Genomic DNA, 17,471 nt, shown 5'->3' on the forward strand with positions numbered 1-17,471 from the left:
AAAAACACATGCTACCCACTGTAAAATTTGGTGGAGGTTCCATCATGCTTTGGGGCTGTGTGGCCAATGCCGGCATCGGGAATCTTGTTAAAGTTGAGGGTCGCATGGATTCCACTCAGTATCAGCAGATTCTTGAGAATAATGTTCAAGAATCAGGGACGAAGTTGAAGTTACGACGGGGATGGATATTTCAGCAAGACAATGATCCAAAACACCGCTCCAAATCCTCAGGCATTCATGCAGAGGAACAATTACAATGTTCTGGAATGGCCATCCCAGTCCCCAGACCTGAATATCATTGAACATCTGTGGGATGATTTGAAGCGGGCTGTCCATGCTCGGCGACCATCTAACTTAACTGAACTTGAATTGTTTGTCCAAAATACCTTTATCCAGGATCCAGGAACTGATTAAAAGCTACAGGAAGTGACTAGAGGCTGTTATCTTTGCAAAAGGAGGATGTACTAAATATTAATGTCACTTTTCTGTTGAGGTGCCCATACTTTTGCACCGGTCAAATTTTGGTTTAATGCATATTGCGCATTTTCTGTTAGTACAATAAACCTCATTTCAATCCTGAAATATTACTGTGTCCATCAGTTATTAGATATATCAAACTGAAATGGCTGCTGCAAACACCAAAATATTTAGAACTAAAAATGATTAAGATTAACAGGGGTGCCCAAACTTTTTCATAGGACTGTATGAATTATGTCCCAATAGATGTAAAATATGGTTTATTGAAGACTAAATTTGCCAAAATATACATAAAAGTACAGTCAGCTGACCCTGCCTGTTTCCATGGGACTGAATGATTTTGTGTATGGGGTATGCTGACTCTTACCATCATATTAGGAGAGAAAAACAACATACCCTATCCTTTATTTTGAAGGAAGAGAAGATAAGCCATTACTAGAGATGTCTGGTAGCTAATTACATTGAGAACTCATGCACACTCAGACAAACTGAACATGTATGTATATGGTGGGAGTTGGGTAAACAGTCATTTGGCTTGCAGGTATTGATCTGTGACGATCTTACAACATAGCCATTTTTATTTTATCTGATAAAGGACATTGGTTGAAGTGATGATCACAGTGTGTAAATGTGTAATATTATCCAATTAAAAAATAGATCAGGAAAAGATCTAACCTGGTAATATTTCTCAATCTGGTGAGTGTCAACAGCACATTCAGAAAAGTAGCTATGGCGGGAGCAGAAGTAGCAATTGCAGAGCCTAATGGGCCCAGAGCCTATGGGGGCCGAGAGGCCTCTCTACAACATAAGAAAACACCAGTATTATAGATAGCACATGGTATATGGGTATATAAAATACACAGTAATGAAGACCTCATTATGGAGAATAACAGATTTATTTAGCAACACGCGAGGGTATATTCACATACAGCGCTTTCATTGTAGAAGCATCAATAGAAATGAGTTTGCATTGTGTACTATTCACTAATCTGCTTTGTAAACTATCCAAACATTTAAGTCAATTTTGTATAAATGATGTCAAAATGGGCTAAAACCAATAAATAGAAAGAACGCAGCTCTGCTCCTGCATAAACAAACACAATATAAAGCAACACAGTACACTGCACAATACATGAAAGCACTATCCAAACTGCTAGCTGGTCACCTAACTTTGACCCAAAAAGTTAAAATTTTTCATTTTTTGACAGGAGTGCAATACCTTTATTGCACTCCTGTCAAAAAATGAAAAATTGTAACTTTTTGGGTCAAAGTAGTGTAACTATAGATAGATGGAAGCACAATGATTTTTATATGGTTATTTCATCTATGGTATTTCATTGCGCAAGCAACTACTTTATATTTCTTTAATAGTCAGTAATCCTATACAGGATGCTATGTTGCAAGACAAAGAAAACCTAGATGAGGTTGCATGGGATCTCACAATTACTCATAAGAGCATTGCTTTATGGATTTTATTGTGTATTTTTCTTTTTTTTATCATATAGAATCTAAAATAGTATAAATGGCTTGTGGAAATGTTTGTGAATACACAATTAGAAGCATACAGATACGTATGTAGAAAATATTAAATAGTATTGCCAAGTACATTGCTAATACTCCACAGAGATATAGTGTATATAGCTCTGATATGTACTTCACCTTAGATATCCTTTTAACATTCTTATGTGTTTTTTTACAGGTCAAAACATTTGGCATCGAATTCAACAAGCAGAAAATGTTTGAGTTTGGATAGTGGACAAGACACTGAGTATAATGAAGTTCTCGGCCTAATGTCATTTTCGCATATGTTTCTGAATCAAGATGATGAAAGATTACCATCTGGTGTAGACATTGCAAACTCCCAGGTGGAAAGAACTTCAATTTTAGAGCCACTGAGGAATTGTACTGAGACAAAAGGTGTGGCAGAGCCAAATCAAGAAAACCAAAGTACATTAGACATCAATAAAGGCCCCCAGAATGGACACGATGAACTTTTCTTACATTTGAAGGAGAACATAAGTAAATTGAAATCCTACGTGACTGAAATGGGGAAGAAAATTCCTGTTCCTGATCAGTGTGTCATTGAAGGTAAGATCCTAAAAACCAGAGCCAAATTACAATTATGTACTTAATGGTCCATGACCAATATGAAGGATGAAATAGGTCCCAATGAATCATGATTCCCTTGGTGTTTCATGGTTTGGTTTTGGTCTCTTAACTCTATTAAGGCTGGGGACCCATATTGTGAATACACAGCATTTTGGCTGCAACAGAAACGCTGCAGCAAAAAAAAACAAAAAACTGCGTATTACAGTATCTGCAAAGCGGTAGGGATTCTGGCCAAACCCATCCACACATTGCAGAAAAAAATCTGCAGCGGAAATGCTGCACTTTCAAAAACCATAGCGTTTTTGTAAATCTCAGCATGTCAATTATACTTACGGAAATGCTGGCTTTTTCCGTATATGTATAATAGAGACAGAAAGTCCACAGAAGAAAACTCTGCAGACCTCTGTGAGAAAATGCTGTGGAAAAAAATGTGATGCGTTTCCCCTGCAGTCTTTTCCACGGCGTTTATTAGAAACTATTCTCTGCATAGGGCCTTATCCTAAAATAGGTCTTAATTAGAGATGAGCGAGTAGTGAAATATCCGAGATTCGATATTCGTTTCGAGTAGAGCCTCAATATTCGACTACTCAATCGAATATCGAATCCCATTATATTCTATGGGAAAAAAATGCTCGTTTCAGGGGAAACCACTATTCGACTAAAGGAGAGTCGCCAAGTCCACGAGTAGCAGGAGGAGAGTGTTTAGGAGGAGCGGTGTGCAATTAAAGCACACGGACCCCATTATAGTCTATGGGGTCTGTGCGCTTTAACTGCACAGCGCTTGCAGTTGCTCTGATAGAAAGTAATCTCCCTCGTAACCACAAGCTGCCAGCTCTCCCGACTAGCAAAGATGAGCCTGCGGCAAATCAACGCTGGTTCTTCAGCAGTCTCGTCCTTGCTAGTCGGGAGAGCTGACAGCTTGCTGATACGAGGGAGCTGACTTTTTCTCATAGGAATGCATTGACCAGCGCTGATTGGCCAGTGTACAGCATTCGGCCAATCAAAGCAGGCTCATCTGTGAGGAGGCGGAATCTAAGATCGAACCACAGCAGTCTCCATTATGGTCCGATCTTAGACGAGCCTCCGGCAGACAAAGGAGACAGTGTATATGTCAGCCATAGGGATACACACAACACCTCCATGCTCCCCATGTCATCCATATTTCTCAAAAGGGCATACAGACAAGGGTTGGTATAATGAGGCAATAATGTGTACATTTTTGCACCTATTTTAAGGCTAAGGCCCCACATAGCGTCCTGCAGCAAAAAAGCATTGTGAGAAAAACCTATAGGGAAACCGCCGGTGTTTCCATTGGTATAGTTGACATGCTGCGATTTCCAAAACCACAACAGTTTTGGAAATTGCAGTGTATCTGCTGCATGTATTTTTCTGCAATGTGGGGATGGAATTCGCTACAACCCCATCCACTTTTCTGTGACTGTAACATTTTATTCTGTGGTGTTTCCGCAGCAGGCAAACCGCAGCGTTTACATCATGTTTATCACCTAACCACAGGTGTGTACTACTGCTCCAGTCAATGCAAACACCCATTCTATGATTATTGGTTCCAGCTGTCAGACCCCCAGGGATCATACATTTATTACCTATCCTGTGGATGGCTAATACATGATTTTCATTCTATTAATTTACATACAGAAGTTAATCTGCATGGAAAGAAATAATTATCTCATTTTATAACTTCATAGACGTAATATTAGAAGCATGTTTTTCTAATAGAAATTCTGGATAGTATTGGTAGTATTTTATAATGACTGGCCAGAAGCTTTTGCCAAATGCGCTTATGTCAGCAGAGCTTCTGTATAAAATTTATGTCACATCTTTTGTGTTTTTGTGGTGATACCTACAGCCCACACATTATAAAATTAGAAACTCAAGACAGTTATATGTATACCCCGTGCTAAGTACTTCCAAAGTGAAAGAGTCTTTGAGTGATTCTATCATCTCTCTGAAACCATCCAACAATAACCGTCTTGGACGATTGCTGTTAAATATTTGTATCTATTCATTTTCAGCAACTATCTCAACCTAGTTGGATTTCACAAAAAACTTCAACATGGTTTTTGTTTATTTTTTCCTTTTTCTTTCTGTCTGGCACAGTTTCAAAGCCTTTATTCTAGTGCAATTTCTTGGAAATTCTTTCAGCCAACGTCTCGTAGTGTAGTTTGAGTGATGTACATGACTCATTGGAAATATATTCAAGAACCAGGAGGTACATGGATTACATTGGGGAAAGCTGACAATAGATGAATTATTATTTTTAGCTAAACATAATGAATTCTTTGTCAATGAAAAATTGGATTAATTTTATCGTTTGCACACTTTATATTTTGAACATTAAAACCACCCGGAAATGTGTTTAAGTTACTTGCTATACCAATTTGTGTTTTCAGTATTGTTTTAGTTTCTCTAATTATTAAATACACATCAGTACAATAAATGGAGGCTTTCCATATTACTATACAGCCAATTGGTAAGAGAGCAGAAAAGGAAGCAAGGACTTTACCTTTATTATGAAATCATGGCCATGATAATGATTAAACACAATTAGTCTCAGGCCACATGTTGTGGAAATGCAGCATTTTTTGTTGCAGATTTTTCTGCAGTTCTTGAGACAGTCAGGAGTGGCTTGAAAAGGAATGGAAAATATAAAGGAAGTGCTTAGACCTTTCCCTTCTGTTAAATCCACTCTGGCTCAAAAAACCACAACAAAATCTGAAACAAAAAACGCTGTGCTTCCGCATGGGGACTTAGCCTTACATGGGATTTCCAGGTTTTAGGTTGTGAGCCCCATGTAACTTAAAGTTCTCAGCTCAGCAGCAGTGGAAACACCACAGTTTTTTCAGTAACTGCAAAGTGGATGAGATTCTAGCAAATGCCATCCACACATTATGGAAAAATATGTGCAGAGAACATTCTGTGATTTCTAAAACTGTTGTGGTTTTAGAATTTTCAGCATGTCATTTATACCTACGGAAACACCAGTGTTTTCCCTATAGATATAACTGAAGCAGAAAGTCCTCAGATGTTTCCTCTGACAAGTATTGTGGGAAAAACTATGACGTGTTGCCATGGTGAACACTTTTTTTTGCTATGGCACGCTACATGGGGCTTTAGCCTTAAAGGGGTTTTCCAGGACTTACATATTATTGATGACCTATGCAGAAATAGCATAGCTATTTTTTTTTTAATAGGCCACTACCTGCTGGAGCAACTCTAGCAGGTACCAGGCCCTATTTACTTATCAATCCGTAGCTGTTCAGTGTCAGAGGGCGTTCCTGACACAGACTGTCAGAAACGCCCTTCCTCACAGTAGCGTCTATTGCGCTGTACTGTGAGAGGGGATGTTCCTTACTGCCCAGCCATAACGCTGAGCAGTGAGGAACTCTGTAGATATAATTGACTTGCTGTTATTTCCAAAAATACAACAGTTTTTGAAATCACAGCATTTCTGCTGCGGATATTTTTCTGCAATGTGTGGATGGGATTAGCCAAAAAACCTGTGTTTCTGCAACGTGGGGCCTAAATCTGGCATTGCACAGAGAAAAAAAAATGAAAATGCAAATGTAAAAATTGACTGTGGCAGGATGGGGTTAATCATTTACAATTTAAGGAACATGTAAGCCTACCATGCTCATTGTTGGACCATGAGATCACATTCTCTTGGGTTTCAATTAATTGTATTATTTTGTAAAAACTGACTATAAAACTTATTGTAGGGGCAAATGAAAAGATCTGACGTGTATTCTAACAGGCTACTCATAAGAACAAAGTGTGTTGTGACATTCGCATGACTAGTTTGTTTAATGTGGGATTACCTTATGATTTGATCAGTCATTAGACTACAACACCCAGATATCTAAAGCAGCTGTTCTTCAGCATTACATAATGTCCTATATCCCTTTTCTTTATATATTAGCAGGAAGGTTTAATTAGACAGGCATGACATGATATATAGACACTCTGCTGGATTTCTTCCATATATAGAAGTTATGGCAATGAATATCTTCAAAAAATTTATTATTGTATTGTATTATTTGTAGGAGGACAAAGTGGATTGTGTATGATTTCCTAAGCACAATGTGGAAAAACAACCCATGTGTGTACTAATGCTAGGTTGACACCTGGGTTCAGCTTTCCATTTGTGAGGTCCGCATGGAGACCCCACAGATGGAAACCTAAAAAGAAGTTACCCAAGAACCCAATAACTATAATGGGCAGAAAAAGGTGGAAAAATGAGAAGAGAAAAGTCCTGCTTGCAGAGTGGAATGGTGAACCAGAATCCCCTGAGAGTGAACAAGAGAAAAGCTTAAATGATAGAACTTTATTTCAATTTCAGTGAATTAAGCCTAAGGACTCGTTCACATCTGCGCCCGGGGTCTCCGCTTTCAGGTTTCAGTTTCCTGCCCAAAACTGGTCAGGAGACGGAAATGAATGAGTTTGAAAAGTGTCCGGCTGTGAGCGTCGGTGGTGTTTTGAGCTCTCCGCAGCAAAACGTTTTTTTTTTTTAACTGGACACGAAGTCGGACATGCAGTATTCTGTGTCCGGTTTTAAAAAACGGTTTCGCCACGGAGAGCTCAAAACGCTAACTGGCACTCACAGCCAGACATGGTCTGACAGGTTTCCGTCTTCTGCATGCAGAAGATGGACACCTCAGAACGGAGACCGGACGCTGGTGTGAACCCAGCGTAAGAAATATCAAACATCCATCACTTACAAGACAACAAATTATTCTCGCAAATGGTTGATTTTTTAAAGCAATGCTTCTAACTCAATCTTAGTAATCATTGGGCTCCTGTACAGTGTCTCTCTGCAAAACTTTATTCTCCTAGAGATGCAATGTTCCGCTTGTTCCTCTGATTTTGACAGTCCCGTGTGCGGGCTGACAGTCCGAGTCGCATCAGATAGGACAGGTCCTATTCCCATGCAGACATACCCGTTTTCCCCCGTATGCAGCCTGTGTTTTTAATTCATGCTATGCTGGTTGCAGCACGGTCGTCTGCAACCGGCCTTAGTATTCATGGAGTTTGGTAAAAAACAACACTGATCTGCGGGTTGTTATGATTTTGACGATACCTTTAAAGGGGCTCTTTCATTGGGAAGAGTCATTTTCAAATAAGCACATCCTTGCATAGCCTTTAGAAAGGCTATTCCACACCTACCTTTAGTATGTAAATTGCCTCAGCAGATTTTGTATAAGCCCATTTTTATATATATGCTAATGAGCTTTGGTCCGTGCATCGGAAGTGTCTGTGATCACAGTCTGCTCTGTGTATGAACAGCAGAGACGAGTCATCAGCACAGCAGCCTCTGCTGTGCATACACAGAGCAGACTGTGATCCCAGACACTTCCAAACAGACCAAACGGACCAAACGGACCAAAGCTCATTAGCATATGAATAAAAATGGACAAAATCTGCTGAGGCAATTTACATACTAACGGTAGGTGTGAAATAGCCTTTCTAAAGGCTATACAAGGATGTGCTTATCTAAAAATGACATTTCCCAATGATAGAGCCCCTTTAAAGGCATTCTACCACTAAACCTACATTTTTTCTAATTACCACGTCGCAATAGCCTTAAGAAAGGCTATTCGTCTCTTACCTTTAGACGTGGTCTCCGCGGCACCATTCCTTAGAAATAGAAATGGCCGCCAGTCATTTTTGGGAGGACGCTCTTGCTCTTGTAGTTCAATACAGGAGCGTATTGTGCAGGCATCGGAGGTTGGAGTCGGAAGACAGAAAAGGCGGGGTTGCAGCTGAAGATGGAGGCGTCGCTGGAGTGAGCTCTCGGGCATCAGTGGGGACACCCCAATCGCTGTTTGAGCGCTGGGGCCCACCCTCATTGCTGCGGAGAACTAATTTGCATACCAGTTAAAACCGGTATTTCTAAGGAATGGCGCCGCGGAGACCACATCTAAAGGTAAGAGACGAATAGCCTTTCTTAAGGCTATTCCGACGTGCTAATTAGAAAAAATGTTGGTTTAGTGGTAGAATCCCTTTAAGTTTTAATACATTAAAAACATATTTGTGTCATCATATTGTAACTCCTTGTAACTTTTTCTTATTTCCATGTATGGAACTGGCTATGATGTTTTGCCTATGATCCTGTCCACAGCAAATCCTCATGCGCTCTTCAGAAAATGCCGAGGATATCATGAAAATGGCACTTGCAATAATTTCTGTCTCAAGTGGCTTTAAGAAAACACAAACCTGGGGTTGCTGCCCTTTTAATGCAAGGAAACTAGCAAAGAGACTTGATAAATCTGCCCCATTATACTATATATTTGTACAAATAACAGGTTTTCTGTGACTTCAACCCAGGAGCTGTATTATTAGATTTTCCTCACCAACCGCTATAATAGAATGAGTGGGATCAAAGCTGACTAGCATTAGTAACAGCAAGCTATCTTTCCCTTGTGTCTGTTAAAACATTAGTCCAATTACAAAGAATAACAAGATTTATCATAATTACAATCAACATTCGGAATAATTACATTCCAATATAAGTGGACGATTATGCTATCCAATAATAATAGATTGTCAGCAGCTACGTGAGGCCGTGTACTGGCTTGGACAATGCTTTCAATATTCATAACTCTTACTGGTTTATTGTGAATACTTTTCAAAGTTCCCTAATTACAGTAAAGTATTAATTTCTCTCAAGCAATTATATATGTTGATGACATATTGTTGTACTACATACCTTTTGCTCACTCTTAGGGGCCGTTCACGTCACATAGATCCCCATTTATTAGCAATTACTTCAACACAATGTTTCATGTGGAACTTTTGGACCATACCTTCCTGCAAAAGTGTTTTGTCCATCGACATTTCTAGGATGCCTTGTGTACACAGCCCTCTTCAGGTCACTACATAGCATCTCTATAGGACTCAGGCTCACAATTCTAATCTGCCCATTCCAAAACACAATTTTTTTCGACCGTGCTTTAGTTGTTTTCCTTGTGTGCTTTTGGTCATAGTCTTGTTGCATCATCCAACAACAGAGATGTTATCAGGTAATCATATCTATCTCATCTGTTCATAGAACATTTTCCCAGACACATTGTGGAATATTCACGTAAACTTAGATGTGTTACAATGTGTTTTTTAGAAAGTGGCTGCGTCCTTCATAGTGTCCTTCCATGAACACCATTCATTTTTAGTGGTTTTCTAACAGTTGGCACATGAAGGGTAAATTCACACAGGGTTTTTTTGGACCGGAACCTGAGGCGGAGGCCACCTTATGTTCCGGTCCAAAATATGGGTACCTGCAACTGGATGCCGATGCAGTGCACCAGCGTCCAGTCGTGCACTCTGCTCCGGATTAGGTACAAATGAATGGGCCTAGTCGGGAGGGAGTGTCTTCAGGCGGATGTCACGAGGCGAATCCGCCTGAAAGATTGATCATGTTGCCTCTTTTTTTTCCTGGAGCCGGAACAAACAGCTCCCGGTAAAAAGAACTGACCGGCTCCCATTGATTTCATCAATCCACCTCAAAATCCTGACCAAAAAAACCCCTGTGAACTTACCCAAACAGAGATTTTTGCAATTTATAGAGTCCTTAGGAGATGTTTTGGCTTCTATCTTACCTGTTTCAGACTTGTCTGTTGTGCTCTATAAGTGATCTTAACTCATCGAAGGAAGGTACTTAATTCTCCCCATATTCAGACAATTTGTCTTACTTGTGGACGTAGAGCATCATCCTCATCCACTTTTATGCACCTCTATAAATTGTTTTCTCAAATCTTCTGAAAATCCTTTGCCTTGAGCCATGGTTCAAACTTACCAATCTTGAGAAAAACAGAGTTAACAGTAACCAGACTTTGTGTGCCCTTATTTAATGGGCAACTTCTAATCTAAATACATTTTTCTCTTGGATAAGTCATTAACACTTTCGTTTTCTATACACATTTTGTACGCTTACTTAATAAAATTCTTGAACAGCACAACTGTTTGTGTGTTAGTCATTTGCATTGATTGTCTGTAATTGTGGCTTAGATTACAATACAATACATTTTAATAGTGCAGAAATGCAGGATGGGTGCAAAGAGTTCACTTTTTGCAGCTTTAAATCTATTCTCCTATAGATAAGTAGGCTCAGATCTCATTCATTTTTATGTGTCAGTTGCCTAATGTTCACCTTTTTCCCTGGTAGTTTATTAGTCTATTCTTTATGATCAGTCTGCTTTTTCTGCAATACACATTATCTCTCTATGGGGCATATCGTATGATATGTATAAAAATACCCCAAATTCCTGGTGCAATTTATGCCAAAAACTGCCAAAATTTATCAATCATTTCAGATACTTATTATAGTATGCTTGACAAGAGGAGATGACTTAGAAAATAAAGAATGTGAAAAGAATGTGCTATATTTTGCTGATCCACTCAGTTATGGAAGGCTATTGGACATCCACTAGTTCTGCATTTAAAGGAGGAGTTGAAAACACTGTTCCCAGGCTGATTATGAAAAACTTTCAACCTGACATTGACATTCATTTATTCACTTGTAATATGGGGGAAAATGTCTCCTTGTGAGGTTCTTCTAGAAAATTGGAACAGATCACTATAATAAACAGGTGGTGTAATTTCTTTAATGCTGCAAACAAGCAAAATAATTGAGCATTATCTAACATCAATCCCATCTCCCCTTTCAGACCCTGTTCTTAAGGGCTCATAGTTTTCTGTATTTTAAGGGTCCTGTCCTATCTGCGGCATGCATCTATTTGTCTCAGAATTTTTCTCTTTTACTTGCCTTTCCCAATGTCTCATGAGTTTGGTTTCCCATACATTCCTCCACTGTAATGTACAGAAGCCAAAATCACAATGGGACAATCAGTCCACATTTAAGCTCCACTCCGCACTTACTCCAACAGTAGGGTGGTTGTCACACCAGTGCCGTAACTTCCTTAAATGCTCAGCTTTGAGACTGCTTGAACTTCGAGTGTACTTAATTAAGTCTCTTAACTTTTTATCTTTCTAATACCACTGATTCACTAGACAGGAATACTCCCAAATCCTAAACAGAACCTAAGAAGATTTTCCAAAGTTAACTAGATGAGTTGATAATACATTTGAGCCATCGGATCTAGCCCATATTAGCAGGCTTACCTTCTACAGAGCGCTACTCGCCAAAAAAAAACAAAAAACTTGTACTCTTGCAGCCTCCAGTCTCTCCTGCGTCACCACAGAAGAACATAACATTCTCAGTTGATTAAGTCGTGGCCTATAACATGCAGAGATCTTGAGTGCTCTGGTCTAGCACTTCAGGCAGATCATTTGCTCTTTCCATTATGGACTTCCCTCTGCCCCTCCTAGTTGAATGGTGACATAGCACATTGGCATCAACATGTTCTGTCCCTGGCCAGCAATAGGCTCTTCTGGATTTAGCCAGTCCATTGCTTCTATCTGTAACTGTCTCCTTGAAAACTCTTATTTCATACAGTCACATAATCACACCCATATGCTATACTGTATTGCATCACTGCCAGCCAATATAGGAAACAGAAGAATATGTCTCATGCATTACTGGCATCTACTAGATATGGGCAAACCTCACGAGATTTGTTTCAGTAAATATTTGTGAGGTTCGGCTGTCCGGTTCACTTCAAACTGAATTCTGAACTTGTTTGAATAGAATGGAAATGCTTTTATCATAGCATCAGGTCTCCTCAGACCCCGGGGTATAAATAAGTGGAGGCTCATGGGAGGTGAGACGAAATAAAAACCACGTATACTCACCTTGCCTCACATCTCCTGGGCATCCTTGTGGCATCTGGTGGTCTCAATGCATTTTCTTCACGCCTCTTCCAGCCTTATCACAAGCATCGGCAGCAATCCCGGTGCACGAAACGTTAGCTGAAGGTCGGAGAAGGCTTTAAGAGGTCACTGAGGGACGGCTGGATACCCAGGAGAAGTGAGACAAGGTGAGTATGTGTTTGTTGTTTTCCCTCACCTCTTTAGGGCCTCCACTTATTATACTCTTATTATAACAGTGTTTTGTGGGTGATGAACCTGTAAAGTTTTATGTTTGGGGCAAATTCCAAACTTTTGGAAATTTCTGCTCGACTGTAGTTGTAAATCAAGTCATCCATCTCTAGCATTTGCTCTTTCATTTTATTACACTTCATTGAGAAGGATCAACATTGTTAAAATGATCTGCTAACCTAATGGACAAATGTATTTTCAATGACCCCAAAACCTTCCAACAATATTATCTGCTTTTTTTGCAGTTCACAATATACACGTAACACAGCTGGTAAAGATGTCAGCCCATAACCACCCACTACTCTTTAGGGTTCTAGGATGTATAGCTTTTCAAGGAACCTATGTTAGTAGCACTTAAACTATATGGAAATGCTGCCAACTCTACAGAAAAGCTATCAACATACAGCAAGAGAGAGTAGCGGTATACCGCGATAAATTTTCTTTTTACTACGTACATTAGGTTGTAAAATCCATAACCCTTCTTTATCTTTCTATAAAACTATTGTATATCAGACACTTTTAGACACTTTCAGACACTTATAGTTGATGTGGACATGACTTGTATTTTAAATTTTCTTTACAAATATTTCTAATGCCAGTTTTTCATGTTAGATGCTGTTTAGTTAGTTATTGTTACCTGGAGAGAGATAAGCTTGCTTGTGACAAAACTGGACAATACTATTGGTATTGCTGACTTTTTGGCTGTTTTATGCTCTCTTGTCAATTTAAGTTGATTTGTGTAGCCTAAACCATGACTAGATCCAAAATATACCTTACTCCTAGTCTCGAGTGCAAAAAAATAGGCATCAATAAAAACATGCATCAAAATTATTTTTTTTTGCATTAAATGAAATACAAGTAAATGCATGATGATCATCATCATATGTAAATAACTAAGTACGTCCCATGAATAAATAGCTTGTAGAACCACCTTTTGCAGTACCTTTCACTTGAAGTAATAGCTTTCAGTTTGTCTTTATCTGTCTTTCATAACATTCTATAGGAATTTTGTCCCTCTCTTCTTTACAATGTTGATTCACTCCATTGAGGTTTATGAGCAGTTGTATATGTACAGCTCTCTTAAGGTCCCGAAACAGTATTTCAATTACCGTATATACTCAAGTATAAGCCGAGTTTTTCAGCACAGTTTTTGTGCTGCAAAAGTGTGCCTCGGCTTATACTTGCGTCAATAATTGAAAATGTCACATGACTGGTCCGCAGTGAAAGACATCTGTGGGAGGGCGCTGGAGCAGCGCTCCTGCCGATAGGTAAGTGGTGAGGCAGCGCTGCCTCCAGGACCACCCCAAGATGTTTCCAGAGCATCTTCTCTGCCTTGGAAACATCTTAAGGCGGCCCTGGAGACAGCGCTGCCTCCCACAGATGTCTTTTACTGCAGACCAGTTAAATTACCACTCGAGTCAATACGGTAATTAACTCGACCGTATTGACTCGGCTGCAGCGGGCCAATGCTCCAGTCCCGGCCCCCTCTCCCGGCTACATCACACGACGGGTGACGTGGCCACGTTAGCTCAGGCCTGAATAGCATATCAGACACTGAAACTAGCAGTATTGATTGCTCAGGAACGGTAGGGGCTAGATAAAAATGTGTAGCTGTGCCAGAAACAGTGGGGCAGCAGCTATTAATTGATGTAGTTGTTGAAGGTGGTGAAAGGTCCTCTTTAAGCCATGTTACAATGTTCTTTTTAGAAAGATAAAGCTTTCTCCTGGCAAACATTCCATAAAAGTCACACTTGTCAATCAAAGTTTTTAATTGTACTGTCATGATCTTGAACATTTACCATGCTAACTGAGGTCTGTAGAGTCTGGAGATTTAGCTCTTGGGGAAGGGTATTCAGAACATTGCAAAGTCTGATCCTACTGTGAATTTGCTGGGATGTCCACCCTTGGGAAGATTGCCGGCTGTCTTGAATGTTTTCCACTTGTGAATAATGTTTCTAACATTAGAATTACAGACTTCAAATTCCTTGGAATTAGCCTTATAATCCTTCCTAGATTGATGGGCATCAACAATTGCTTCTCTAATATATTTGCTGATGCCTTTCCTCTTTGGTATTGTGTTAACAGATGCCTGAATGCTCCAAACCAGAAAACCTGCCAAAATGTCTGCTGATGACTATTAAATAGGTTTTCTGGCCCCTAATGCATGTTTCATACTAATGTCTTATCCACATAATAGGGCATCAGTGTCTGATCTTAGGGAGTTCAACACCTGGACCCCACACAGATCAGCTATTTTGAGATGCTAGAATCGGCTGCAGTGTGTGGGGAGCGGAACAATAGGAGTGGAGATGCAGCTCCATCCACTCTATAGTTAGTGGTGGCACCAATAAACTGCAGCTTGACTACTATTACTTGATTAGGGGATGGAAAATCCTTTTAATTAATTTAACATTTAACAACACTTAGCTGCTGAGTGTTTCACTAGCTGAAAGTCACTTCACACAATGGGACTGAGGGCCCTGCTCGCAAGAGCTTACAATCTATCAGTAGAGGGGGTGACACAAAAGGTAGCAGGGGCGGCATTGCTTATACAGAGGTCAGACAATGTTGTAATAAAGGTTACTGTCATTACACAAACATAAAACTTTATGAGCCGTCACTAGTCGTGTCCTTTAACATGTGGATGGATCTTGGACATATAAAGTTAGCCTGAAATCGCATCATATCAGGTTGGGTAATGTGGGAGCAGGGACAGAGGAGGGTTCAATTTTGGGGATTCTAATTATAGTACGGAAGGGTTTACATTAGAAATTGTGATAGGCCTGTCTGAAAAGATGTGTCTTTAGTTTGCATTTGAAACTGTAGAAATTGGGAGTTAATCTGATTGTCCGGGGTAGAGAAGTCCAGAGAAGTGGTGCAGCTCGGGAGAAGTCTTGTATACGAGTGTGGGAGGTTCTGATAATAGAGGATGTAAGTGTTAGGTCATTGAGTGAACGGAGAGTACGGGTTGGGCGATAGACAGTGACGAGGGAGGAAATGTATGGAGGTGCAGCATTATGGAGAGCCTTGTGGATGAGAGTGATAATTTTATATTTTATTCTATAATGAATAGGCAGCCAATGTAGCGACTGGCACAGACCCCAGGCATCGCTGTAGCGTCTAGACTGATAGATGAGCCTGGCCGCTGCATTCAGAATAGATTGTAGAGGGGAGAGTTTAGTAAGGGGAAGACCGATTAGTAAGGAGTTACAGTAGTCAAGGCAAGAGTGAATCAGAGGAACAATAGGGTTCTTTAGTGTATGAGGTTCTTTAGTGGTGAGGAAAGGGCGTATTCTGGAGATGTTTTTGAGGTGGAGGTGACATGAACGTGTGAGTGATTCAATATGAGGGGTGAAGGAAAGGTCTGAGTTAAACATAACCTGGAGGCAGCGGGCATGCTGCCTAAGAGATATAGTAAGGCCTGAGACTACAATGGATATATCAGGGACAGATCTATTAGATGGTGGAAACAGTAGTAGTTCAGTCTTAGGGTGCATTCACACTACTGATACGCTGCCTGATTCTGAACGTTAAAACACGTTCAGAATCAGCGCGTATAAAGCAGTTCCCATTCATTTCAATGGGAGCCAGCATACGAGCGCTCCCCATTGAAATTAATGGGCTGCTTTTTTCACTGCAAGCGCTCCCATTGAAGTGAATGGGAAGTGCCCGCGTGTACGGCTAGCTCTGCTCATGCCGAGCCGTACACGCGCTGATTCTGAATGTGTTTTAACGTTCAGAATCAGGCAGCGTATCAGTAGTGTGATCTTACCCTTAGAGAGATTTAGTTTCAGATAGAGCGAGGACATGATATTAGAGACAGCTGAAAGACAGTCACTGGTGTTCTGTATTGGTGCAGGGGTGAAGTCACGGGAAGATGTGTATAATTGGGTGTCATCAGCATAAAGATGGTACCGGAAGCCAAATCTGGCGATGGTTTGTTCAATGGGGGCTTTGTAGAGAGAAAAGAGCAGGGGGCCTAGGACCGAGCCCTGAGGAACCCCAACAGCAAGGGAAAGAGGGGAAGAAACAGAGCCCGCAAATGATACACTGAAAGTGCAGTCTGAGAGATAAGAGGAGAACCAGGAGAGAGCAGTGTTGTTGAGGCTGACTGAGCAGAGCATAGTGAAGAGAAGAAGAGAAGTTGATGGTCAACAGTGTCAAAAGCTGCAGAGAAGTCCAGAAGAATAAGAAGAGAGAAGTCGCCATTGGATTTAGCCATTAGGAGATCATTGGAGACTTATGTGAGGGCCGTTTCAGTAGAGTGCAGAGCGCCGAAACCAGATTGTAAGGGGTCAAGCAGAGAGTTAGCTGAGATATAGCGGATTAAACGAGCATAGACCAGGCGTTCCAAGAGTTTAGAGATGAAGGGGAGGTTAGAGACGGGTCGATAGTTAGCAGCACAGGATGGGTCCAAGGAGGGTTTTTTCAATAGTGGGGTTATAACAGCATGCTTGAAGGAGGATGGGAAGATTCCAGAAGAGAGAGAGAGGTTAAATATTTTAGTAAGGTAAGTCTTGACAGCAGGCGACAGAGATTGGAGAAGGTGTGAGGGGAAGGAGTCACTACTGCAGGTCGTAGGGCGAGATGAAGAAAGTAGCTGGGAGACTTCCTCTTCTGTAACAGGTTCAAAAGATGAGAATGGACAGTCTGAAGTGCAGTTGGTGAGGGGGTCCGTACTATGGTAGGTGTGGGAATCAATGCCACCTGGGGCTTGGGCAGTTATTTCCTGACAGATCTTATCAATTTTATCATGGAAATAAGTGGCCAGGTCATCAGCACTAAGGTCTGTGAATGGCGTCTGTACCTTGGGTGTGAGTAAGGAGTGAAAAGTTTCAAAAAGCCTTTTAGGGTTGCTGGAGAGAGAAGAGATGAGA

At 40.5% G+C, this 17,471-nt stretch overlaps 1 protein-coding gene across 1 annotated transcript in view; it reads left to right on the forward strand.

Annotated features, from left to right (window-relative positions):
• Nucleotides 1–17,471, forward strand: part of VEPH1 (ventricular zone expressed PH domain containing 1) — a 261,145-nt gene that overhangs the window by 120,464 nt on the left and 123,210 nt on the right. The window contains exon 9 of the mRNA XM_075268752.1: nt 2,177–2,565. Coding sequence (XP_075124853.1) covers nt 2,177–2,565 — 389 coding nt within the window. The remainder of the gene's footprint in view (nt 1–2,176; nt 2,566–17,471) is intronic.

The sequence above is a fragment of the Leptodactylus fuscus genome, chromosome 3 (assembly GCF_031893055.1).
Source record: "Leptodactylus fuscus isolate aLepFus1 chromosome 3, aLepFus1.hap2, whole genome shotgun sequence".
In the NCBI taxonomy this organism is placed as follows: Eukaryota; Metazoa; Chordata; class Amphibia; order Anura; family Leptodactylidae; genus Leptodactylus; species Leptodactylus fuscus.